This window comes from Malaclemys terrapin, chromosome 1, assembly GCF_027887155.1.
Source record: "Malaclemys terrapin pileata isolate rMalTer1 chromosome 1, rMalTer1.hap1, whole genome shotgun sequence".
Classification (NCBI taxonomy): Eukaryota; Metazoa; Chordata; order Testudines; family Emydidae; genus Malaclemys; species Malaclemys terrapin.
In genome coordinates, this window is record NC_071505.1 from 5,324,499 (window position 1) to 5,348,741 (window position 24,243).

Below are 24,243 nucleotides of genomic sequence, written 5' to 3' on the forward strand. Positions count from 1 at the left end.
TGCGAAAGAGAACGGTTCAGCAGGTGGGAAGTCTGGCTTAGCGTCGCGTGCATGCAAACTTTGCAGCTCTATCTACCTGCCTTGGGAGGCTGACAAACGGAGTCAACCCTATGGGGATTTGAACTTGGTTGCACTAGGGAGCCTAGGTATTCTCACCCTGGACCGCTAACCCAGCCTGTGCTTCCCCAATAGAATTCACGTTACGCCTGAAGCCGCCCCCATGCCCTGTACTTCTACCCCAGTTCAAGCACCCCTGGGAAAAAAAATAGGGGGCGCCCAGCACTCACCAGCTGCAGCTGTTCAGGCGGGGCCCCCAAATCAGCTGTTTGGTGGCTGGCGGGAGGTGCTTGGGGGAGGGGAGACAGCAGTGAGTGATGGGTGGGGTTGGGGGGCCTTGGGGAGGGGCGGAGCATGGGCAGGTAGAGGTGGAGTGGGGGCGGGGCCTTGGGGGAGGGGGCAGAGCATGGGCGGTAGAGGTGGAGTGGGGGTGGGGCCTTGGGGGCGGAGCATGGCAGGAAGGGGCGGGGCCTTGGGGTGGAGTGGGGTTGCAGTACCCCCCGGGAAAAATAAAAGTCAGCGCCTGTGTCCTAGTCCATATTGCTTACCAGCACCTGGCTGAAGAAGACCAGATACAAGAAACTAAAGAGAAAGATACTCTCCCCACCCACCCACCCCTTTTTCAATCGGCCCTCTGGGTCTCTGTTAACAGTCTGTCCCTGACTGGGGCCTCTGGCTGCTCTCGCAATACAAATAAGTGATGAAGTCGTAGGCTTTGCCATTTGTGGTCATTAAATCTGCCCTGGAATCTTTTCCAAGCATTCGGGTTGTTAACCCTGGTGTTGGCCAAACTAAACTCGCCCTGCAGTTGTATTTGGATGATGCGGCAGACTTTGTCTCTTCTCCTTCGCTGATGTTGCAGTGCACTGTTAAGCCCTTGCTGGGTTGTGCTCCAGAGGATGCTGCATTTCAGTACCGGTTGCAGTGATTTCTGCATGGGTAGTTTGTAAAGCACGTCACAGCCAGAGGAGTATCCCACGCGGGGGTGAATTCTCACACCTCTGGTGGGATCTGTAAATCTCCCCCTACCCTAGCTGAACAGAAGAGGGAGATCGGCCTGTTTTTCATTGCCCAGCGTGTTCCTTCTCTTTCAGTCCTGGTGTCACTCTGCCTCTTTGGTTTGTGTTTCTCCAGCACAAGTATGTCTCTATCTCGGATGTTCAGATCAAAACCGAAGAGGAGCTGGAGAAGTGTCCCATGTCACTGGTAAGAAACCAGTACCCTCCATTGCCTGACCGTGTGTCTGAAGGAGCAGTTTCTAAGGAGTGTGTCGTTGTGGAGAGTTACCATGACATGCTGATTGCTCTGTGTGTGTGTCCACGGAGGGCTTCAGTGGAGATACCCAAGTAGAATGGAAATAGCTTGAGTCTAGAAAGTGGCACCTCACTGTCCATTTGCTAGGACCCCGAGGGCTGCGTCTAAGTTACATGTAACAGAACAGGGCAACCACTGTCTTCTTTTTGAAACAGGTACCAGCGTTGATACACAGGTACAGACTGCAAGGACTACAGGTCCCAAAATGCATTGCTCCACCTTGATTGGAGTGGGTGGGCTGCACAAGGTGGAGCATTGCATGCCGGGACTTGTAGTCATTGGAGACTGCATGTTTGTATTCTAGATGACGGCTGTCTCATCAAATGCCATAGGTTTGCTTTGAATCTCAGGCACGCGTTGGCCTCCCCTTCGCTAAGGCAACAGCATTCTTGGGCTTTGATCCGGATTCTACCTGTCCCAGCAGTAGTGCTGAAAAGCCAGGCTGCGTCCTGATGCAGATGTGGTGCCGCTCCACCTCGGGCTGGGTTCTGGGATGGAGGTGGGGGGGTGTCTCTGACGTACCTCAGTGATTGAGTGACAGCTCTGTTTTTTCCTTCCGTATCTATCTGTTGCCTGCCAGGGGGAGGAGGAAGTTCAGGAGACCCCCTGTGAGATGCTCTATCGGGCAATGTTATACAACCTCCCCCAGTATATGGTAAGTCTGTATTTTTCGAGAACTCACCACAGGTGCTGGGCTGAGCAGATCATTAGTGCAGGCTTCCGTCTGACTACGGTTCAGCCCTGACCTGGTGGCGCCACCTGCAGGGATAAGAGAGTTCAGCTTCATTGGCCCAGCCAACCCTTGTCCTCTCTGCTGAGACCACCACAGGGTAACAAGCGTTGTGGATGGGAGGGGAGTGGTAGATGTGGTATTTCTTGACTTTAGTAAAGCTTTTGATACTGTCTCACATGACCTTCTCATAAACAAACGAGGGAAATTCAACCTAGATGGAGCGTCTACAAGGTGGGTGCAGAACTGGTTGGAAAATCGTTCCCAGAGAGTAGTTATCAATGGTTCACAGTCAAGCTAGAAGGGCATATTGAGTGGGGTCCCGCAGGGATAGGGTGACCAGACAGCAAATGTGAAAACTTGGGACGGGGTGGGGGGTAATAGGAGCCTATATAAGAAAAAGACCCAAAATTTGGGACTGTCCCTATGAAATCGGGACATCTGGTCACCCTGTGCAGGGATCAGTTCTGGGTCCGGTTCTGTTCAATATCTTCAGTGATTTAGATAATGGCAGACAGAGTACACTTATAATGTTTGCTGACAATACGAGGCTGTGAGGGGTTGCAAGGGCTTTGGAGGATAGGATTAAAATTCAAAATGATCTGGGCAAATGGGAGAAATGGTCTGAAGTAATTGGAATAAATTCAATAAGGACAAATGCAAAAAATACTCCACTTAGGAAGGAACAATCAGTTGCACACATACAAAATGGGGAATGACTGCCTAGGAAGGAATACTGCGGAAAAGGATCTGGGGGTCATAGTGCATCACAAGCTAAATATGAGTCAATAGTGTAACACTGGTGCAAAGAAAGCAAACATGATTCTGGGATGTATTGGCAGGGGTGTTGTAAGCAAGACGCGAGAAGTAATTCTTCCGCTCTACTCCGCACTTGATATGGCCTTAATTGGAGTATTGTGTCCAGTTCTGGGCGCCACATTTCAGGAAAGATGTGGACAAATTGAAGAACCAAAATGATTAAAGGGCTAAAAAACATGACTTATGAGTGAAGCTTGAAAAAATTGGGTTTGTTTAGTCTGGAGAAGAGAAGACTGACAGGGGACGTAACAGTTTTCAAGTACATAAAAGGTTGTTACAAGGAGAAGGGAGAAGAATAGTTTTTGTTAACCTCTGAGGATAGGGCAAGAAGCAATGGGCTTAAATTGCAGCAAGGGAGGTTTAGGTTGGACCTTAGGAAAAACTTCCTCACTGTCAGGGTGGTTAAGCACTGGAATAAATTGCATAGGGAGGTGGTGGAATCTCCGTCATTGGAGATTTTCAAGAGCAGATTAGACAAACATCTGTCAGGGATGGTCTAGATAATACTTATTCCTGCCATGAGTGCAGGGGACTGGACTGGATGACCTCTCGAGGTCCCTTCCAGTTAGTGCCAGTGTGGTGTTGGGTCTGTGATGAGGACCCCTGTCTTGCTAGGAACTGAACTCCAAACCAGATGGGCCAGCAAACAGCTTGGTGACCACTTTGAGTCACTACCTGGCTGCGTTCGAACAGGCAACCCAACGGTGAAAGGGCCGGTATGCCACTCCCAATTCCCAGAGCCAAACTGCCCACCTTGTAGGACATCGCCTTACAGCTCTGCTGTAGGCTTCGCTTCTCCCGTTAGTTTCACGAGTAGCCCAGCGTGTGTCCTGCACATAACCTGGGACCAACGCTGGCTCCAGCCTGCAGCTCCATCACGCGAACGAAAACGGATTCCCTCCTCCGCCATGTGGTGTTTGTATACAGGCCTCTAGTGCCTGCTTGTTCTAAATGTATTTGGGGGCTGGGGGGATTCCTCTCCCTCTGCAGATTGCTTTGCTGAAGATTCTCCTGGCTGCAGCACCCACCTCCAAAGCCAAGACCGACTCCATCAACATCCTGGCGGACGTGTTGCCCGAGGAGATGCCGTAAGTGCGTGGGTGGGTGACAGGCAGCGGAGTGCTGGCTGTTTGAGCGACAGCGCGGTCTCCTGGCTGATGTGGGTAATGCAGCGATTTCCCGTTTCTGGGATGGCAGAATCCACATGTCCCTTTGGAGATGTAAGTTTCTGTTTCTATAGGGAAAAAGGGATCCATGTGAGTGAATGGTCTTTCCTGGACCTCTGAGCCTTTCAGAGCTGCAGGCTGTACCAGACCAGTCCTCGCGCTCTGTTAACGTGAACGGCTGTGACCCCAATTGATCTCTACCGGGAGTGACCCAGGCTTGTTCACCTGTCTCAGTAGAGCTCTTGTGGCCAGAGTGCAGCACAAAAGAAAAGGCTGCTTATGGCCAGATGTCAAAATTAAACCAACCAGTACAAGGAGTAAAGCTTTACTGCTCTGTAGGCAGAGCGCATCTCTGGGAGAGCCCTTTTCGTTCTACTTCAACTCCTGCAACAAGCTCCAACCCAGATTCTCCTTGTGCAGTGTAATCAGTCCCTTCTGTGACCCACTATGGTGCCCCTAGGCAGGACGAGTTGGGAGCAGGAGACCCAGGGATAAGCGCGGGGTCCTGTCTGGGTGGCAGGTTCAGTGAAGAATCCCCTTTATATAGAGCTTATGCAGATGAATAGAAACCAGTCAGAACAAAAATCCCATCCTGGTAATGCTCCTTGTACATGGATCCGTCCCTCCCTTTCTCCTTCCACACCAGCATCACGGTGCTTCAGAGCATGAAATTGGGGGTCGATGTGAACAGACACAAAGAGATCATTGTGAAGAGCATTTCGGCCTCGCTGCTGCTGCTGCTGAAACATTTCAAACTGAACCACATCTACCAGGTGAGCGTTGAGAAGGCCGTTGCTAGGTGCTTCGCAAGGCAGATGTGTTTGTTTCCTGAGAGAGATCCCCTCGGCACCTCGCCTGGAGAGCAGCCGCGGCCTGGTCTACTGCAGCGGTGACCTTTAGCCCCAGGGCAGTTAGTAGTGACTGTAAATGTCTTGGCTTGGGTTGTGTTCGGGTCACTTCTGCAAGGTTGTGTCTGCAGTCCCCTTGTAAACCTCCGTGTGACTATTTCACAGTGGCCGAAACTTGGCTACACCCGTGTTCAGCCTGAAGGGAAGACGTTTCTTTCCCTCTGCCAGGAGTGGGAAGGGGATGGGGACTAGCCAAACCCTGCCGAGGCCTTGTCTAAATGACAGGTAGTTAGGGAATCTAAAGAGTTAGAGACTTTCGCCTTTACGTCCTAACACAGTTTGGTTTGGCCTGAGTCTAAACCGGATCAAACAGTGCTGTGACCATGCGAAGGGGTTCCCATATTAACCATGGCTGACTAAACACTACATTGGGCTGTATCCTCCGCCCAGGACTGCAGCCACTTTGCATGCCGAATACCCATTTGACATTCATACGCTACGTTTTATGATCCCAGCTGCAATGGGTCCCTCATGCCCCCTGATGTGTTTGCGTCTCGCTCCCCTCGGCACAGGAGGGCATTCTCTCATTTTCCCCCTTTATCATGGCATGAGGGTGCATGAGTAATGGTCTCAAGTTGCAGTGGGGGAGGTCTAGGTTGGATCTTAGGAAACACTGTTTCCCTAGGAGGGTGGTGAAGCACTGTAATGGGTTCCCTAGGGAGGTGGTGGATTCTCCTTCCTTAGAGGTTTTTAAGGTCAGGCTTGACAAAGCCCTGGCTGGGATGATTTAGTTGGGGTTGGTCCTGCTTTGAGCAGGGGGTTGGACTAGATACCTCCTGAGGTCCCTTCCAACCCTGATCTTCTATGATTCTATGATCCAGCAGGTAGTGCAAAGAAATGGGATCTGGGGGCTCCTAGGTTCTGATCCTGCTTGTTGTTTAACCCTGGGTGAGACATGAAAGTGCCTTTTGCACCCGTCCCCTGGGCTGGAGAACGGCGCAAAACAAGCAGGAATCTCCCAGCGATCCAGTTGTTGTTGCTGAGCAAAGACTGCCAGGGCAATAAACTACCTTTCATGCAGAACAAACCAGATTTACGTCCTGGCTCTAGTTTTGTGACCCTTCCCTTTGTGTAAACGTCGCGTCCAGCTGCGTGTGCATATCAGGGTCACTGAGGTTACTGGTAAAATGACGTTCTGGGCAGGTGCTTCGTTCGCCCAGGGGCTCCGCCAAGAATTGCCCCCGGCTGTGTCTGTCTGCTGTGGAGTGTGTACCAGAGCTCGGCCATTGTGGAGCCAAGCGATCAGCAGAGATGAGGGTCCTCTTCCTGTTCGCAATTAATCTGCAAACAGCATGTCACCTAGGGTGGCCAGATAGCAAGTTTGAAAAATCAGGACAGGGTGTACTAGGCACCTATATAAGACAGAGCTCCAAATATCAGGACTGACCCTATAAAATCAGAACATCTGGTCTCCCTAATGTCACCTATTTCTGGGAAACATGGGGCTGTCAGACCACCAGTGTGCTGCGCTGGCCAGCAGTTGGCCAGAAGCTGAAGGGGACTTGGCTAATCAGTGGAGAGTCCCAGCCGGGGGGGACAGAGGGCCCTGCCCCCCCCACTTTTTACCAGCCGTAAGATGGAGCGAGAGGGGAGTGGGTGGAGAGGAGCAGGCGGGGTTTTGGAGGAAGAGGTGGCACGGGAGTGGGGCCTCGGGGGAAGAGGCAGTGCAGGGATGGGGTCTTGGGGGAAGGGGTGGTGTGAGGGCGGGGCCTCGGGGGGAGTCATGGCGCAGGGCCACAGTTCGGGCACCTGTGCCCCCTCCCTTTTAGAGCGCTTCCACCAATCCTGCTTCCAGTGCCGTGTCTATGTACAGCTGCAGTGTAGACGTACCCAAAGAGGGACCAACGGTTCTGCTTGGTGAACAAAAAGGGAGCTCCCCGTGGTTAAGCTATTAGCTGAGACCAGCTTAACATGACCCCTGTGGGCCAGTCTTTGCATTTTACAGTGCTTCTGTGTCTGCTCCCATACTCTGTATTAGGAATTTGGGACCAGGAGTCCAAACGCCTTGGCCTTGTTTTGACTCGGAGTTTGGCTTGCTGTGTGACCCTGGGCCAGTCACTCCCCCTCTGTGTGCCTTAGGGCTCGTCTACACCTGGAAATTAATCTGGAATATAATAGTGTGTGAATTTAAAGCAGATTAGCTCTTCCTGACCAATTCAATATGTGGATGCTCTTGTTCTGGCCTTGTTCCAAATTAGTTCAATCCACTTCCAAAGTGGTTTACGCTAATTTGGCATAAGCATGTCCACACAGAGTTAACCAGCAGTGGCTATTTTGGAATATCTCCCCATGTAGACAAGCCCTTAATGACTCTCTTCGTAAAACGCGGTCGGGGAAGTGAGAAACATGAGGCTTCATTCGTTAATGTTTGTAAGTGCTTCAAGATACTCCGGTGGGAAGAGACTGGCTTCTGGTGCCTAAACACCAAATACCTAGACAGAGAATAGCTAAGTATTAATTGTATACGAATCACCACTGTCCGAAGTCATTGAGCACCGACAACTTGTTCTGTGCTGTGTAAAAATAAAGGAAGAAACCATTCCTTCCGCTGGGAATTGGCTGTAAATCCCTGGGTAATTGGGGTTAGAAGAGAAATGCCTCTATTTGTGGCAATCTGTATACAGATCAGTTGTGCTTTAGGTTGTAGCCATTGGAACCATATTTCCAAAGCCTTTAGAATTAAATAACAGAGGGAGAGAACTGAAGATGCACGTACAAAGGTGAGGGGGTTTGGTTTTTAGTTGAAACTTGGAGAGAGCATTTGACAGGAAGAGAAGGAGGCTGTTCCGAAGAGCAGGGGCTGCAGACGAGGTCCCTCCCGCTCCAGCAGTTGTAGGGTTGTGGGGAGAAACGTACAGGAGACTGGCACAGGGCATAGGGGAAGAGCCAAGGGAGAGACGGTCCTTGAGGCCAGCTGCAGTGAATCCATGGAGGAAGGTTTTTTAATTGGATCCGGAAATGTGGCTTTTGTCTGATGATGATGATTTTTTACCTGCACTGTCTGACAGTGTGTGTTCACCTCTTTTCTGCAGTTTGAGTACTTGTCTCAGCACTTGGTGTTTGCCAACTGCATCCCGCTGATCCTGAAGTTCTTCAACCAGAATATCATGTCCTACATCACTGCCAAAAACAGGTACAGCCCGTTTGCAGCAGTTCCTTTTCCTCCTGCACTTAGTAGGGGCTGTGTGTGTGTGGAGGAGAGCTTCCCCTTGTGGTCACCAAAGCAGCTGTAAGGGGCCATGTGCTAGCAGGACAGAGTACTAGAGAACACATTGTTGTCAGTAGCTACCAGTGTGGTGCTCTGCTCTTGCTCGATGATAACAGTCGGCTGCGTGCGTGTTCCTTCTGTGTGCTGCGCAGATCACTGACGCAGCAAACCCCGAGAGAACCCCCAATGACCACAGACTCTAGTAAGGTACGAAGGAACCGAGCCAGGTTTATTGTCAAACGAGACATACTACGAATATGTGTTCCCTGGCAATGGACCGGCTCAGTCAGCGGCGGGACTTTCCACTGCCCCCTAGGCTGGACAAAGATGTGCACTCCGGGACCTACTTTTATACAGTTACAGGACAGATTACTCATCCCTACTGACGTATTGAAGTACAGCCCCTTGACTCATTGCGGGATGTCTCCTCCTTTGATCATGTTGTTTCAAACAGCTCTATCCATCAGGCTGTCCTTTTGACCCTGTCTTTAAGATGTACCTGCCTGTTCTTCGTTATCTCTGTGGAGTGTTCTGATGTCATCTTGGCACAAGTTCCTCTTATTAGCACTTATGTGTGGATGCACCTGCTTCTAGTAACCCTCTTCTCTCCAACTTCTGTGAGCGGGGCCTGCCTCTGGCTCACAGCCCAGCTTTTGCTTAGCAAAGCCTGGAAGTACTTTGGTTCAGGCTTCAGGCCTCAGACTGGGCCTTTGACACAAGAGTTTGTTTCAGGGCCTCATCTTACTACACACACGATATGGAAACAATCCTGTGCAGGTTAGAGGCATGGGGTAGACAGAATCTCCTGGGCCTTTCCCACCTCCTGTGTCTATCACTCAGCTCTCTGGACCCTGACCAGCTGGCTTTAAATAGTCACAGAAGTGTCACTGAATTCCGCTGCTGCTGCTGATCAGTGCCTTGAAATAGGAGGGCCTTTATTTTACTCTGTGATTCGAGATATTGGACTTATTTAAATCTATATATGCCATGTCTGGATGTGCGCGCGCACACACACGTGCGCACACACCCTACACCTACATGGAGAACAGAGGAATAAGGCTACATATGCATAAATTCCTTCCAGTTCTGTCTCCTTTGCTCTCTGGTTAGTTTCTGGACATGGGACAGCTGGAAGTTTGTTTACTGCAGGACTTGGTATTTGAGCACGCCCGAAGTGCAGTTCCCCTCACACTATTGATGAGAGAACAATGAGCTGTAACAGCATTTCATATAGGCCTTCAGTTGGCTATATGGACTAATCTCTATAATGTACTGTAGGTTTATATACTGTGACAAAGTTTCTCCTCTATCTTGGTGGGTCCTGTGCTTATTGGCGGATTTTCTTGCCTCAGAGATTCACCTTGTGGGTTGGGGAACAGCCCAGAGACCTTCCCCTCTGGAAGAACCCACAGTCCAGGTCAATTGGGAGGTTTGGGGGGAACCCGGGCCCGCCCTCTACTCCGGGTTCCAGCCCAGGGCCCTGTGGACTGCAGCTGTCTATAGTGCCTCCTGTAACTGCTGCATGACAGCTACAACTCCCTGGGCTACTTCCCCATGGCCTCCTCCAAACACCTTCCTTATTCTCACCACAGGACCTTCCTCCTGGTGTCTGATAACGCTTGTGCTTCTCAGTCCTCCAGCAGCACACCCTCTCACTCTCCGCTCCTTGTGCCTCTTGCTCCCAACTCCTCACACTTGTACCACAAACTGAAGTGAGCTCCTTTTAAAGCCCAGGTGCCCTGATTAGCCTGCCTTAATTGATTCTAGCAGCTTCTTCTTAATTGGCTCCAGGTGTCCTAATTAACCTGCCTGCCTTAACTGGTTCTAGCAGGTTCCTGATTACTCTAGTGCAGCCCCTGCTCTGGTCACTCAGGGAACAGAAAACTACTCATCCAGTGACCAGTATATTTGCCCTCTACCAGACTCCTGTACCCCACTGGTCTGGGTCTGTCACAGTACATACAGGGAAAGGAAATAGATTTGTTTTCCCCTTCTAATCGGAGAAAGTTAAAGATGTTAAACCGCTGTTTATGCAGAGCACGTTTAGTCTCTTGTCATTAAAAGGCGCTGGGTTTCCATTTGGACCCAGTTCTTTTGAATGGGCAGAAATTGGGAGTGAAACACAATAAACATAATGTTCACTCCGGAGCCATTAAAAATCCAAATTTTCCTCTATTAGTTGCAGTCACGCAAGTGCGTGGAAGCTTAAATCCAAACAGTTTTGCTTTTCCTGAGGATGTTTCTATTCATATTAGCTTTTATAAGACTCCCAAAAAACTTTTGAGCTTTGAGCCTACGCTGCTTGACAGTCTAAAACTTACGTTCAAGTAAGTAAATGAAACAAGTTAATAATGTGGGGCAGCAGTTTCTGAACATGCACAGAAACAGGGTTCAGTCTTTGGGGAGCAGGTGGAAATCCTGTACGTGGTCTTACCGTAACAGGCGCATTATGTGAGGTCTGGCTACAATACCTTTTTGATCTTGGGATTTTACGCTGACTGGGCACTGACTTGGAAATCAGTACAGCAAGTCAGCTTGTTGTTTAAAGGTTCTCTGTAGATAGATTTAAAAGATGAAGGGATAGGAAAGAGCACAAGAACTACAGCTATTTTAGGTGTGTGCATCTCTTGGGATGGGGGACCAGGTGTATTTATTTCTTCTTTATTGGCTACTTATATTAAGGCATGAGAGCCTGAAGGGGTAGTAGAGATGTTTGCAGCCTTCACTCTGTATTTCCTTGCTGCTATCAGTTTAAGTAAGTCAGATCTCTTATTATTTTAACCTAGGGTTTTTAAAAATATATAAATAGCTAATCTGTCTTGGTTTAATGGATCCAAATTACTAGAGTCTTTAGAACTGCACTCAGGATGTACTTTAGAGCAATAAGAAATTGACAAGTTCTGTTGAGCAGAGAGACAAAGATGTCACGAGTTTGGAAATAGGATGGGAGGTAGTCTGTCAATCAGCGATGCAAAAGGCAGATGCATCCACAAGACAGGCTGTTCAGCGTGGCTCACGCTAAGAAACCCTTTGAGAAATCGTGACCTACTTAGAAAGCAAGTAACTTCCTAGCAGCACCCAACAACTTGGCGCGTTTTGGGGAAGTCACAGTTCTGCCTGTGCCAGGTGGGGTCACTGTAATTAAGAATCCTAGGGTTAGAAGGGACCGCAAGGACCATCTAGTCTAACCCCCTGCCAAGATGCAGTGTGCTAGGGATGGAGATTATAGAATAGAATATATACCTATCTCCTAGAACTGGAAGGGACCCTGAAAGATCGAGTCCAGCCCACCGCCTTCACTAGCAGGACCAAGTACTGATTTTGCCCCAGATCCCTAAGTGGCCCCCTCAAGGATTGAACTCATAACCCTGGATTTAGCAGGCCAATGCTCAAACCACTGAGCTATCCCTCCCCCCATCCTTCGTAATGGCTGATTGGGAAAAGTAATGTAGCCTGTTTTAGAACAGCTCCTTGAATACTGATCTACTCTTTCATGAATGACTCTTTTCCCCCTTCCCTGTCTCCCACAGCATCTCTGTCCTGGATTATCCACACTGCACAGTCCACGAGCTGCCTGAGCTCACTGCCGAAAGCCTGGTAAGGAGAACGTCGGTAACCCTTGTAACAGATGTTGCAGCCCCAGAAGGAAGCGCTTAGGACGGGCTCACCGCTGGCTGCAGCCACGTCCCAGCACTTCCTTCTCTGCCTGCAGCCCGCAGACCTGCCTGCAGCTGGAACCTTTCTTCAAAAACATGTCAATAAGCAGCATGCCATGGCAAACCTTCGAGTCCCATTAACATGACAGGCAACGGGACGGGATGGATTCCCGGCAAAATGTCGCTATTAACCAGAAGTCATCAATATCCGGTTGCGATTATGCGCAAGCTGCTGTGTTCAGGTCAGACACACGTGGCCTGGAGATGACACATCATCATGGCAGGTTCACAACCACAGTCATTGTAAAGGGACTCTGAAGAGCAGTTTAGACGCCACGTTTTATGTTGTAACCCTGGGAACCCAGAGAGGCCGGTGGGATCGGGCAGAAGCAGGGAGTGTTTGACTGGAGAGTGAGGGGAGTTGGAGACTTTCTGGAAGTGGGGAGATGGGGAAGGTTTTCCTCTGGAAAGACTCTGTCTCTGACTCAACCCATCTTCTATGAGCCAGAGGCCAGCCCAGACTAGTGTTCTGTACGTTATCTGTAGGGCCCTACCAATTTCATGGCTGTGAAAAACATGTCACGGACCGTGAAATCAGCCCTTCCCCATGAAATCTGATCTCCCCTGCTGCTGGGAGCCTGGGGCTGCTAGTCTGGAGACGCTGGGGAGGGACAGAAGTTGTCCTTCCCCTGCATGGCTGCTCTTGGTAGGGAGATCAGACCCACCTCCAGAGGCAGCGCAGAAATGAGGGTGGTACACCCTCCGACTCCCCCCAAAGCCCCCTCCGCCCGTGGCTCCTGCCACAGCTCTGGGTTCTGAGCTCGGGGCTTCCTGCTGGGCTGGGGGCTTCTGCTGCCCCCCTCCTCCCCAGCCAAGGCAGCCCAGCCTCTGGGCTTCTTCCCCCTGGCTTCCAGCCAGAGCTAGGGTCAGCCAGGGCTTGGGGCTTCTGCACCCCCTTCCCCCAGCTGGCCTGGGGCAACCCGGGCTCGGGGCTTCCGTCCCCTGCTGTTCCAGCAAGAGCTCAGGGCACCCCCCACCACTCCAGCTGGAGCTCAGGGCTTCTTCCCCCAGGGCTCCTGCTGGGACTCGGGAGAACTGGTCGGGGCTTCTGCTGGGGCACCCATGTTTCCAGGGGGCCCCCCAAATTGGCTGGGGGGGGAACCTGCCTTAATCTGGCCTGGACTAGCAGCCCCCAACTGGGGCACACCCAGCAGCATGGGGGAGATCCTACCCACCTCCACCCCCGGTAACCTCCTCTAACTGCAGGAAGCTCAGAGCCTGCACAGAAGTGAGGGTGGCAATCCTCCCTACAACAACTTTGCAACCCCCATCCATGATCCCATTGTGGGTCAGGACCCCCACAGTTACAACACCATGAAATTTCAGATGTAAACATCTGAAATCGACCAATTTTAAAACCCTCTGGCCGTGAAATTGACAAGAATGGACTGTGACTTAGGTAGGGCCCTAATTATCTGTGTTCCAAGCCCTTAGCCCATCCAGTGATTCACCTGGGAGCTGTTCAGCATTGTAAGAGTTGACCGTGTCAGACCAGGGCGGGAAGTGTTCTCTAGATCTGAAGGATCAAATTCTGCTCTTGAATGTGCCAGGGGGCAATCCTCAAACTGTATGTGTGCCTAAGGGCAGAACTTGGCCCGTAATATGTAGTGCCGTTGGGTTTGTTTAGCATTGCCCATGGTGAAAACAGTAAATAGCCACCGTTGTTACAGGGCCTGCAGTATTTGAGATCTGCTCTTGCAGGGCAGGTAAAGGGGAGGGAGTACAGGTGAATTAATGATATTCCCAAAGCGGTGCTGCAAAACCGCTAATGATGCCAAGGCAACTATAAAATCAGCAGATGGAGCTAAATTAATTCCATGCTTCCTCCAAAAGGCAGTTTAAAAAACAACAACAAACCCTCTGCATACTCAGTGGTGCTGGGGAGAAGTAGAAGTTCTGCTTTTAAGAAGGGCTCAAAAAAAAAAAAAAAACTATAAGGAAGTACACATGTACTTCTCCAGTAGGCCAGATTTTGTGTTTAAACTGGAGTGAACTTTTTAAGCCACTTCAGCTTCACTTTCCCTGAAGCAACAGTGACATCTAGTGGCATGTTCTGCTAATTACAGCTGTTTTCTTAATTTGCACTTAAAGCAACTATGAAGTGCTGTATGAACGTTCACTGATTCCGCCTCATAACTCTCCTGTCATGGAGATGAATGTTCTCCTCACTTGACAGGTGGAGGAGCCAGAGCACAGAGTGTGTGTGAGGAGCTTGGGTAAGTCCCCGGCAGAACCGGAGTTAGAATTTGGGAGCTTTTGGCGCCCAATCACAGGCTCATCCCACTAGACCATGCTGGTTCCTGGAGATCTTCCAGTCCTAAACCATCTGCATTTAAGCTGATCTAGTGGATCATAGTTGTGGATGGTGGACTTGTGTACTGCTGCAACTCAAACACAGGTCTCAGCAATCTGTTATCTTCATTGGTGGGGAGATAGCTGAGTGGTTTGAGCATTAGCCTGCTAAACCCAGCGTTGTGAGTTCAATCCTTGAGGCCATTTAGGGATCTGGGGCAAAAATCTGTCTGGGGATTGGTCCTGCTTTGAGCAGGGGGTTGGACTAGATGACCTCCTGAGGTCCCTTCCAACCCTGATATTCATTATTTCCCTAAGGTTTATAGTTCCAAAATTCAGCCCAGTGCAGATGGCCTATTTAAGGCCTGTGCATCAATTGGGTCGCACTTAAGCTTCCAAATCAAGAAAAGGCAACTGAGCACACAACGCTGAGAGATCGAGGAGGCAGCAAAATCGAACAAGGTGGTGATGCAGCTACTCACGCAGAAACTGGTCAAATGGCACATGGGGATGAAGTTTAGAGAAACAATTTCTCCACACTTTAAGCAATTGCTTCTTGCAAGAGCTAGTTCTTCGAGCTATTGCCCCGATGGGTGTGCCACTGCGGGATGTACGTGCATCCATGTGTTCTCGATCAGAGATTTTAGTCAGCAATACCCAGAGGTCCATGCCTCTTGCCTGCAGTCTATAAATCCTCGTGCTCCAGCGTAAGGGCAGCTGCATTACCCGCTATCAGCCCCTCTTCCTGAGTGCATTGGGGATCCTGCCTCCTGTCACATGGGTGCAATACCCACTCATGCAACACACGCTTTTGCTTTTGGCTGCTTCTGAACCCACCCATCCTTTCTCCATTCCTTGAAGGGGAAGAGTCACAGCCCAGACCTGTCCCCATGGTTCACTCCAAAGAACCACAGAACTTGCTCAAGATAGGGGGGAAAAGAAAGATCCTTCAGGTGTCACCTCACGTTAAAAGCAGTGGTTACAGGCCAGGGGCATAAGTCCTCCACTCGCCCCCTAATGCCAGCAACCAAGCTCACTTCTAGAATGAAGGAATAAGTCCCTCCAGACTCACTCCTTCCCCTTTCCTCTGGATTGGGAGTGGTGATGAGGGAAAGCACCCTTCTCCCTTGGGAGCAGAGAGGAGAGACACCTTCCAGCCTTCTCCCCTGGATTGGCAGGGGTGTCAGCCACATCTCATTGGTGTGGGGGAGCAATCCCTCTCCTTTTTCCCCATCCTATTTCTTCACACAACACATAGTCAACCTGGGGAACTCCTTGCCAGGGGATGTTGTGAAGGACAAGACTATAACAGGGTTCAAAAAAGAACTAGATAAGTTCATGGAGGATAGGTCCATCAATGGCTATTAGCCAGGATGGGCAGGGATGATGTCCCTGGCCTCTGTTTGTCAGAAGCTGGGACTGGATGACAGAGCATGGATCACTCAATAACTGTTCATTCCCTCTGAAGCATCTGGCATTGGCCACTGTCAGAGGACTTGGTGCTGGGCTAGATGGACCACTGGTCTGACCCAATAAGGCCGTTCTTATGTTATCCCTAAACTGGGGGCCAGGCAGGGATCCTGCTCCCCAGAGGGGTGGCAGATTGGCCCTTTTTCCCATCCCTGGATAGGAGAGAAGGGGTCAGGCAAGGTTTCGCCTCAATTGTTAACTCCACTACAAGTTGAGGACAAAATAGAGCATCGGCGGGTGCGTCCCTCCCTATATACTCTCACACCAGAGCATGAGGATGTGTGGAATGCAGGTGTGGACGCACAGGTGCTCCAGTCAAGAGTACATGGGCACACCCGCACACCCGCATCCGACAGTAGAGCACTCATAGGGACAAAACCCCTCAAACTCCAGTTACTGTACACCTCTCTTTCTAGAGCACACTAGGGGAGAAACTGTTCTGGATTTAGTCTTAAGTAACACTAGTTCGAGTGGAGATAGTTGCTGAGCCACTAAGGGCGAGTAGCTACAGTATAATTATGTTTAATATCCACAGGACAGGTAAACTTTAGAAGAGGAGGTTTGAATAACATGAGAAGATTAGTCAAAAAGGACATAAAGCTGAAAGTAGAGGCCATAAAATCCCTGGAGGTGACTTGGATGCTACTAAGGAAAACAGTCTCAGAAGACATGCGTATCACTGACTAAAAAGAGAACCAGGAGGCCATGGAATAAACCATTATATGACTAAGGGCTTGTCTACACTTAAAACACTGCAGTGAAGATGCTACCTACGCCAATGGGAAGGGTTCTGCCGTTGGTGCAGGTAATCCACCCCCCACCCAACCCCCCCAAGAGGTGGTAGTTATGTCGACTGGAGAATTCTCCCTTCGACCTAGCGTTGTCTACACCCTGGGTTAGGTCTGTTTAACTGTGTTGCTCAGGGGTATGGATTTTTCACACTCCTGAGCAACATAGTTGTATTGACTTAATTTCCTAGTGAAGACCAGGCCTAAATGCCAAGGTTTTGAGAGGTTATGCAAGCCAAACAGAAATCCTTTAAAATTTGGAAATCTAGCCCTAGTGAATCTAGTAAACAGGAGCATAAATTACAGCAGACTTTAAGTAAAAGGCAAATTAGAAGGGCCAAAATGGAGTTCAAAGAGCAAATAGCTCGAGGTAAAACCAACACGAGAGTCTTTGTTTCAGAAACAGGAAGCCTACAAAAGAATCAGTGGATCCACTCGATCACCCCAGGTTAAAGGGAACAATTAAGGAAGATAATCAGAAATAGAATAACAAATCATCTGGAAGATCAGGATCTGATAGGGTCTAACCAGCACAGATTGCGCAAAGGAAAATTGTCTCACTAATCTCTTAGAATTCTTTAGACATCATTATTTATTTGTATTGTTGTGCACCCGTATACCAAGTGGAAAGGGATCTAGAACCATGGAGGGCATTGTTGAAAGAAAATGGCTTACGAGTCAGCAGATGAAAGGTGGAATACACACGTTGCTTCGTTGAGAAGGACAACGAGGAGCCAGTAAAACTAGATGGTATAGAGTTAAAATCTGGGCAACAAATCAGATTCCTCCATTGATTGTTGAGCCATGACGGGAATGTGCATGCGGGTGCTAGGAGTCACATGCAGACACTTGGTGCAAATGGAGGGAGTTGCTGGGAATTCTCTGCAATAAGGATAAGCCAAGTAAACTAAAGAGCAAAGTGAATAAGACTGTGCTTAGGCCAGGCAGGACATACACTTCAGAATGCTGGCCAACGAGAAAGAGAGAAGTACAACTACTTCACATTGCCAAAATGAGAACACTCAGGTGGACGCTGGGTCCGACAAGAGCTGATAGGCTATCCAGTGGAATGGTACGAGCCATGGTGCAGGTAGTCCCCCTCACGGAAAAGTTGAGGGAGTATTGACTGCGGTGGCAGGGTCTTATGAGGCAATAGGACACCGGATATGTTGGCCAGAGAGTACAAGATCTGGCAGTCACGGGTTGAAGATCACAAAGAAGATCTAGAAAAACATGGTTCGAGACATGGAAGGAGAACATGAAGAAGGTTGGTACCAGCTTGAAAGACCCATTCAACAGGATCTCTTGGCGATGAAGAACAAAAGCCACCCACCACGACTAATTGGACAAGGTGAAGGCAAAGAAGATGATGATGGTGAACATGTCATCTAGTTCTTCTATATCCACTACTTCATTGACATTACTTAGACGTCCAAAAGGCCTTAGCAAAGGTCCCTTACAAGAGTCTACTAAAGAAGCTAGGGGTAGTCATTGGGTGAGAGGCAAAGTATTGTCATGGCTCAAAAAAATGGTTAGAAAATGGAATGCAGAATAGGATTAAATGGTCAGTTTTCATCATGGTAAAAGGTTAACAGTGGGGGCCTTAGGGGATATATTAATAATCTGGAAAAGAGGTGAGTAGTGAGATAGCAAAATTTGCAGATGACACAAAGTTATCTAGGTTAATTGGGACCAGAGAGGACTATGAGGAACTTCAGAATAGAGTGGATAAAAATTGATTATTTTTAAAAAATCATATTTTTATTTAAATGGGATTTTTTGATTATTTAAATCATAATTTTTTTCTTTTAAAAAATAAACCTGTTAATATAATGAAATATGAACACAATACAAAGTATGTTAAGATCTAAACTTCTTATAAACTCTTAAAACATTTAAATAAAAAATAAATATGCTGAATCCATCCAAAACTTTGAGTTAAAGGCTGCTTTTCTGTAGAATCAGGGGGGAAACATCTGACTTTTGTGGTCAAGCTTTATAAATATGGAATAGGTCAGCCTAAGCAGCTTCGGAGACCATCTCATTTTCAAGAGATTTAGGCAAGTAAGAACTTAAGCTCCAGGCACTTTCACTTAGAAATCGATCTCTCCGGGATCAATTTATCGCGTCTCGTCGGGACGCAATAATCAATCCCCGAATCGACGCTTGTACTCCAGCCCAGGTAGGAGTAAGCGCCGTCGACGGGGGAGCCGTGGTGGTCGATTTGCCGTCATCCTCACAGCAGGGTAAGTAGGGTGACCAGATGTCCCGATTTTATCGGGACTGTCCCGATTTTTGCTTCTTTGTCCCGCATCCCGACTGATGTTTGGTCGGGACACTGGACAAAAAAGAAATGTTGCGCTCCGCCCCCCCTTCCCCCATTGGCTCCCTCCCCAAATCCCCGCCCTGGCCCCGCCTCTTCCCCAACCACGCAGAATTCCTCCTCCCTCCCAGGCTTGCAGCATGGCGGCGCAAGCCTGGGAGGGAGGGTGTGGCGGCGGTGCCTGGAGCTGGTGAGTCAGCTCCGGCACCCAGCGGGCAAAGGAGGGCTGGCAAGGGAGGGAGACGGCGGGCTCAGCTTTGAGCCCCCTGCCGCGACAGAGGGCTCCTGCCCGGGCTGCTGCACCCGGGGCTGGGAGCGCAGCCTGGAGGCTGCTCCAGCCGTGCAGCCCGCGGGGTAGCATGGTGGGTCCGGGCGGGGGCAGCGCGGGGCGGGCAGGGGCCGGTGGGCAGCGTGGGCCGAATCCCTGCTGCTGCCAGGGAGCCCTGCACCTCTCCCTCCCACTCGCGGCTGCGGCTCCTTCCCGGCGGGACGCGCCCCCTGGCCTGCCCCAGCCACATGCAGCACGCGTCCAGCTGCTCCTTCCCAGTGGGAGGGAGAGTAGGCGCGGGGGACACGCGCCACATGTGGCCGGGGCGGCGGGAGGCGCGTCCCGCTGGGAAGGAGCCGCAGGCGGGAGAGGCATGGGGCTCCCTGGCAGCAGCGGTGATTCGGCCCCTGCCGCCCACCTGGCTCCTGCCCCCCCACGCTGCCCCCGCCCGGATCCACCGCGTGCCGCATATGTCCATGGCGGGCCGGGGGGCAGGAGGCTCCATGGGGAGGACAGCGCGTGGGGCCGGGGCCTGCTAATGCCCCCAGCCTCTTTTAAATGCTTTTTTTTTCTCTGCCCCCCCCTTTTTTTTGCCCCCTCCCCCCCGTCCCGATATTTTGGACTGCTGATCTGGTCACCCTGGGGGTAAGTCGACTCGGATATGTCGAATTCAGCTACGCTATTTCCGTAGCTGAATTTGTATATCGTAAATCGATCCCCCTCCCCACCCCCCCCAGTGTAGACCTAGCCTTAGGCATATTTGAAAATTTTTCCCAGGCTGACCTAAAATAATCAGTTCAATTCACTGACTACATTTAATCCCTCTGTTTAATACATCATTTAGTTGTAAATGTGAAACGTTTTTTGATAAGAGAAATTTGTGTCCAAAACACTTAAGGTTGTTTTGTTTTAATACAAATAAATTTTACGTGCTGTTTGTGTGTCTAATTAAATTCCAGTTACCAGCCTAATTCAGCTTGCCACAAATCATGAGCAAAACATTAATTATCTAGTAAATAAGCAATATATCATTCACCATATTCTAACATACTAAAAATATACAATTAATAAGAATCTGAAAATATTAAACTATATAATTACTCAAATACATGTATATACAGTAGAACCTCAATGTTGCAAACACCTTGGGAATGGAGGTTGTTCATAACTCTGAAATGTTCATAACTCTGAACAAAACGTTATGCTGGTTCTTTCAAAAGTTTACAACTGAATATGGACTTAATACAGCTTTGAAACTTTACTACGTAGAAGGAAAATGCTGCTTTTAATCATTTTAATTTAAATGAACCAAGCACAGAAACAGTTCCCTTACCTTGTCAAATCTTTTTTTTAAACTTTCCCTTTATTTTTTTTTTAGTAGCTTATGTTTAACATAGTTCTCTCCTGAATTTGCTGTTTTTTCTCTGCTGCTGCCTGGTTGTGTATTCCAAATGAGGTGTGTGGTTGATGGGTCAGTTTGTAATTTTGGTGTTCATAACTCTGAAGTTCTACTGTAGTTCTAGTGTACCCTCCTAGGTAGCAAAAAGATGTACTAAATCTGGTGCAACGGGTCTATTTAGTTGTAAATCACCTAATAACCATGTAACTTTCTTTAGAAAATAACTGACCTATAAATGGAAGAGTTGATTAAAATCAGTGATTTAAATCGAGGCTTTCCACTTGGTGATTTAAATCATGATTTAAATTGCTTTGATTTAAATCAATCCACCCTGCTTCAGAGAGATCTAAACAAGCCAGGAAAATGGGCAACACAGTGGCAGATTAAATTCAAGGTTGACCAATGCAAAGTAATTGAAGGCGCATTGGAGGTGGAAAAAAGAAACTATTCATACACCATACAGGGTTCTAAACTGACTGTCTCCATTCAAGAAAGGGTCCTGGGTGTCATTGTAGACAGCTCAATGAAACCTCTGTTCTCTGTACAGCTGAGATTCAAAAAAAACAAACAAGATGTTGGGCTGTATAAGGAATGGGATGGAGAATAATAGAGACACTATCCTAATACCTTTACGTAAATCCATGGTGCAATCTCACTTGGATCCTGTGTCCCATGCTGGTCTCCCCCTTGCAAAAGGGGTATTGCAGAATTGGAGGGGGTTCAGCGAGGAGTTATGAGAATGATCAAGGGTCTGGAAAAATGCCTGTGTTAGGAGCGATTGAAAAGACTGGGATGGTTTGCCTTAGAAAGGAGGCAAATTAGAGGAGACAGGTAGATTGGGAGCTTTTTTCTCACTGTCTCGTAATACACGAACAAGGGGACCGTCAGTTAAATGTAAAGAGTGGGGAAAATCAAAACCGGTCAATGAATACTCTTTCATACAATGTGTAATTACACGGTTGAACTCACAGGAAGTAGTTTGAGGAGCAGAATTGAACAAGATTAAAAATGGGATTGTATTCTTCAATGGATATCAAGTATCCCCAGAGTTGTTCTATTGGTCTGAATTCAGCAAGATGAAATTCGATAAAGATAAGTGCAAAGTACTTTTCTTAAAAAGGGAAGTCTGAAAAGGATCTAGGGTTTATAGTGGATCACTAATTGAATGAGAGTCAACCGCGTGATATAGTTGCGAAAAAGGAATATCGTTCAGGGATGTATTAACAGAAGTGTTGCATGTAAGACTCGGGAGGTAATTGTCCTGCTCTGCTCAACCTGGGGGAGGCCTCATCAGGAATACTGTGTCCAATTCTGGGTACCACACTTCAGAAAAGAGATGGACAAATTGGAGGGAGTTCTGAGAGCAACAAAAATGCTAAAAGGTTTAGCAAACCTGACCAATGAGGAAAGCTTAAAGAAACTGGGCAAGTTTAGTCTTGAGAAAAGAAAACTATGGAGGGGACCTGTTAACACTCTTCAAATACGTTAAGGGCTGTTATAAAGAGAATTAGATCAGTTGTTCTCCATGACCCTAAAGGTAGGACAAGCAGTAAAGGGCTTAATCTACAGCAAGGGAGATTTAGGTTAGATAGTAGGAAAAACTTTCTAACTGTAAGACAGTTGAGATCTGGAACAGGCGTCTAAGGGAGGTTGTAGAATCCCCATCATGGGAGGTTTTTAAGAACCGGTTGGACAAACACCTGTCAGGGATGGGCTAGGTTTTCTTGGTCCTGCCTCAGTGCAGGGGGCTGGACTTGACCTATCAAGGTCCCTTCCAGCCCTAAATTTCTGTGATTCCATAATAACAATAAGTAAATTTGGAAGGAATCATTTTAATGTCGGGGGGCCCCTGAACCACAGTACCATGTGCTGTTGCACTTCTAGCGACTGAAATACATTTGTAAGAAGCTCATGAGACGCTTATGATTTTCTTCCTGGAAGCCCTCGTCTTGCAGTACAAAGAGTTCTGTAGAACTTGCAGCTGTGCTGTTGTTGGGAAGACCACTGGGGAGTAAGGTGCACCCATCTCCTCTTCGTATAGGTCTGAGGTGATCCTTTCATGACCTTTTGTGTGCCATATCATTGCAGTAGGTCATCCTACTTAGCCAAGTCTTAATTTTCACTTTTCTCTCCTCTTCTGAGTTTTTTTGGTTGGTTCCATGGCTGGGCTGGATGGTAGATGTTACATTTATGTCTGGGCTGGTACGCTCAGCCCCCAAACTCTTACATTTTAAGCTGGGTCTGGAGGCTTTTCGTGGGTCTGTGTGTAGATGATGGATATTTTTTCTCTCTTGGGATCTACGGATCACTCTGCTGGGGTTGTTACAAAGGTTTTCTTTTTTTCCATCGGTTAGTGGCTTGTTTACACGGAAATGGCATTGTAGCGAAGCAAGACTTACCGCTGGTGCGGCGCCTTCTGCTGGTCGTCTTGGGAATTAGCTCTCCAGTGTACAGAGCATCTCCTCCTGGCTGGTGTCTGACCTGCTGCTGGCCCCCGTGTCCCTCCCGGACTCCGGTGCCCTTTGTCTTGGGGTTCTGCCCACTGCAGTACCCCCACTCTCTGGGTCTCCGTCAGGTACCCTCTGTTCTCAGACAGCTAGACCCTCTCCCTCCAGGGCTAGAGTCAGACTCCTCCAGCTTCTGGTCCCCAGCCCTCTTATCAGGGCCAGCTGAGCCCTAATTGAGCTGGCCACAGCTTCGGCTGCCTCCCCAATCGGCCTCGCTTGGCTGTTTTAACCCCTGTTCTCCAGGAGTGAGGCAGCCTCCCCACTACAGGCATGTTATGTTTTAATGCGTGAATTAAAATTAAGTCTCCCCGCTCCCCTCCCCCCAAAAACGTGTTGATTTTTCAGTGGTTCTCAAACTTTTGTACTGGGTGACCCCTTTCACACAGCAAGCCTCTGAGTGTCACCCTCACGAGCCCCAGTTGAGATCACCTTATTTAACAGGACTGAAACCTGCCCTACTGTTCCTTATAAAGGGGAGAGGGGAGAGAGAAAGTGTGTGAAATGTATTGCTTCAACTAGAATTTTCTGCATCTAATGAAAAGGTGTTCTACTTCACGGATGCCCTGGTTTGCACTTTGTGAATGTTATGATTACATATTTCTTAGCTGACATAGCAGTTGATTGTACCCTGTGGGAATGAAAATATCCCTCGTGCGGGTTGAATACAAAGAAATATATTATGTGTTTACATTCTGCTTCCATGGAAAATTTATACAGAAAGAGTAAATCACTCCGATTTTTAAAAACTTTTTGCTTCTTTTTCAGGGGCAGTCCAAAACAAAAAAAGCCGGGGGGGGAAGGAAGGTTAATGAAAAGGACTAGGATAAAACATAACCACCTTTGGGTCAGACAGGGTCACTCTCCCCCTTTCTCAGGTGGAGTGGCATGTACTGTGTTGTCAGATGGGAGGCAGGGTTCCCCAGGGAGACGGTAAAGGGAAGAAAGAAGTGCGATCTCGCCTGGTTACGCTGTCGTCAGACAGGGAACACAAGACTCGCTTCTTTGGTCTCTTGTGAAAACGCTGTGAGAAAAGAGCAGAGCTGGGCCTTGCTTAATCTTTCCTCATTAGAGGAGTTGGAGAGTGTGTGAGCCAGTTTCGCAGTGTAATTCCAGGGGATGCGCTTGTTGCCTGTTGGATAATTGCTCCTTCATAACGGAGGTGTGAAGACTTAGAGTAATTAAGCTTTACAGTTAAAGTAAGGATGATTGCAAAAAGAATTCCAGCCCACCATTCTGCTAGTAACCAAAAACGACAACAGCAAAACCAAAACTAGTTCA

At 48.7% G+C, this 24,243-nt stretch overlaps 1 protein-coding gene across 1 annotated transcript in view; it reads left to right on the top strand.

The window, feature by feature from the left end:
- Positions 1–24,243, top strand: part of STRIP2 (striatin interacting protein 2) — a 62,679-nt gene that overhangs the window by 29,491 nt on the left and 8,945 nt on the right. The window contains exons 13-18 of the mRNA XM_054013873.1: positions 1,192–1,263; positions 1,952–2,026; positions 3,911–4,008; positions 4,733–4,859; positions 8,027–8,127; positions 11,733–11,799. Of these exons, the coding sequence (XP_053869848.1) occupies positions 1,192–1,263; positions 1,952–2,026; positions 3,911–4,008; positions 4,733–4,859; positions 8,027–8,127; positions 11,733–11,799 (540 nt within the window). The remainder of the gene's footprint in view (positions 1–1,191; positions 1,264–1,951; positions 2,027–3,910; positions 4,009–4,732; positions 4,860–8,026; positions 8,128–11,732; positions 11,800–24,243) is intronic.